At 58.1% G+C, this 1,808-nt stretch overlaps 1 protein-coding gene across 1 annotated transcript; it reads right to left on the bottom strand.

The window, feature by feature from the left end:
- Nucleotides 1–607: 607 nt before the first annotated feature.
- Nucleotides 608–1,561, bottom strand: LOC107153294 (olfactory receptor 2G2-like). Its single transcript, XM_015498824.2, has one exon. The coding sequence runs from the start codon at nucleotides 1,559–1,561 to the stop codon at nucleotides 608–610; it is 954 nt and encodes a 317-aa protein (XP_015354310.2).
- Nucleotides 1,562–1,808: the final 247 nt, after the last annotated feature.

The raw sequence follows: 1,808 nt of genomic DNA on the forward strand, positions 1-1,808 counted from the left end.
TAGAAACTTGATGCTCATCAGATCTGAGCACAGCCAGAGCCGGCCCTGCTGCCCGCTGTCTGTCACCTGGAAGGAGGTCCTGGTCCCTGTGCGGTGTCACCCCTCTCCCATCTCTTCCCTGCCTTCAGCAGGTGAGCTGCTGGGGCAGTGAAGGACTGGCCGCAGGACAGCTCACCAACACCTCCACACACCCATACACACCACTTTTACCCTGCAGCCATCTCAGCGGCATCCTGGTAAGCACATGGGCCCCACGTCCCTCTGCAACTGTGGGAAGGCACATAGAGAAGCTATGTCTTCACCAAGGGGCTGGCTGCTCTAGACATCCCCAACATGCCCCTGCTCACCTCAGTCTGGCAAAGCACAGATTTACAGTGAGCCTCATAAGTGCTTCACAAATAATGCACTTCACAGAAAGTCCCCGGAGCCTAGGGCACCGAGGGTCCACGCCGCACTACTACTGAGTGGCGGCCAAGTTGGGAATATGCATGAATTCCAGGGAATTTAGAGAGAAAATGACACAAAAGTGTTCTGTTTTCAGATGATAAATGTGTTTTATATCACAAAAGATGCTCTTCACAGTGTTGCATGTACACCTTTTTGACAATCATGTACAACTTACTCCCAGGACCTTCTCTAGGACCCTCTTCAGTGCCCCTTTAACCTCCTCATTCCTCAGAGTGTAAATCAGAGGGTTGAGCACGGGCGTCACCACTGTGTAGAACAGGGAGACAAACTTGCCCTGGTCCTTGGATCGGCTCCGGGCCGGCTGCAGATACATGAAGATGATGGTCCCGTAGAAGATGGTGACCACCAGCAGGTGGGAGGAGCAGGTCCCAAAGGCCTTCCTCCTGCCAGCAGCCGACCTGATCCTCAGCACGGCCTGGGCGATGTGGCCGTAGGACACCAGGATGAGCGACAGGGGCAGCACCAGGAACAGGACGCTGGCCACAAAGAGCTCAGCCTCGTTGAAGGAGGTGTCCACACAGGCCAGCTTGATGAGCACAGGGACCTCACAGATAAAGTGGTCCACTCGGCCATGCCCACAGAAGGGCAGCCGCAGGGTGAGGGTGGACTGTACCAGGGTGGTGGCCACTCCGCTAAGCCACGCGGCAGCCTCCAGGGAGTGACAGAAGCGGGGGTGCATCAAGACAGTGCAATGGAGGGGACGGCAGATGGCAACATAGCGATCGTAGGACATGACAGCCAGGAGGACACACTCGGTGGACCCCAGCGTGAGAGAGACGCAGAGCTGAGCCACGCAGCCGCCGTAGGAGATGGTTTTGAAGGGATCCCACAAGTTGACCAGGAGCTGGGGCACGACACTGCTGCTGAAGCTGAGGTCCAGGAGGGACAGGTGGGAGAGGAAGAAGTACATGGGTGTGTGCAGCCGGGGCTCCAGGCGGGACACCAGGATGATGGCAGAGTTCCCCAAGGCGGTGAGCAGGTACAAGGCCAAGATGGTCACAAACAGAACCCTCTGCAGCCGAGGGTGGTCCGAGAACCCCACCAGGATGAAGCCTGCCGGGCCGCTCTCGTTGACACCCCTCTGCATCCACATCCCCACTGGTGCTCCCGAGGCCGAGGAGCTGGGAAAGACGGCAGGCCCCACCAGGTCCCTGTGGCCTGCCACCTCCCAGGAAGGCACTCATGGGCGGCTCCCTCGCAGCGGGCAGCAGGCGGCCAGGATCTGTGTCCTGGTGTCTGCCTCTGATGGTGTGGGGTCGACCTCTCCAGGTCTTGCCATCCAAAGCAGAGCAGAGGGCAACTCGAAGGTTTTACAAGTCTGGAATAAACTAGATCACCTT

The sequence above is a fragment of the Marmota marmota genome, unplaced genomic scaffold, assembly GCF_001458135.2.
Source record: "Marmota marmota marmota unplaced genomic scaffold, marMar, whole genome shotgun sequence".
Taxonomy (NCBI): domain Eukaryota; kingdom Metazoa; phylum Chordata; class Mammalia; order Rodentia; family Sciuridae; genus Marmota; species Marmota marmota.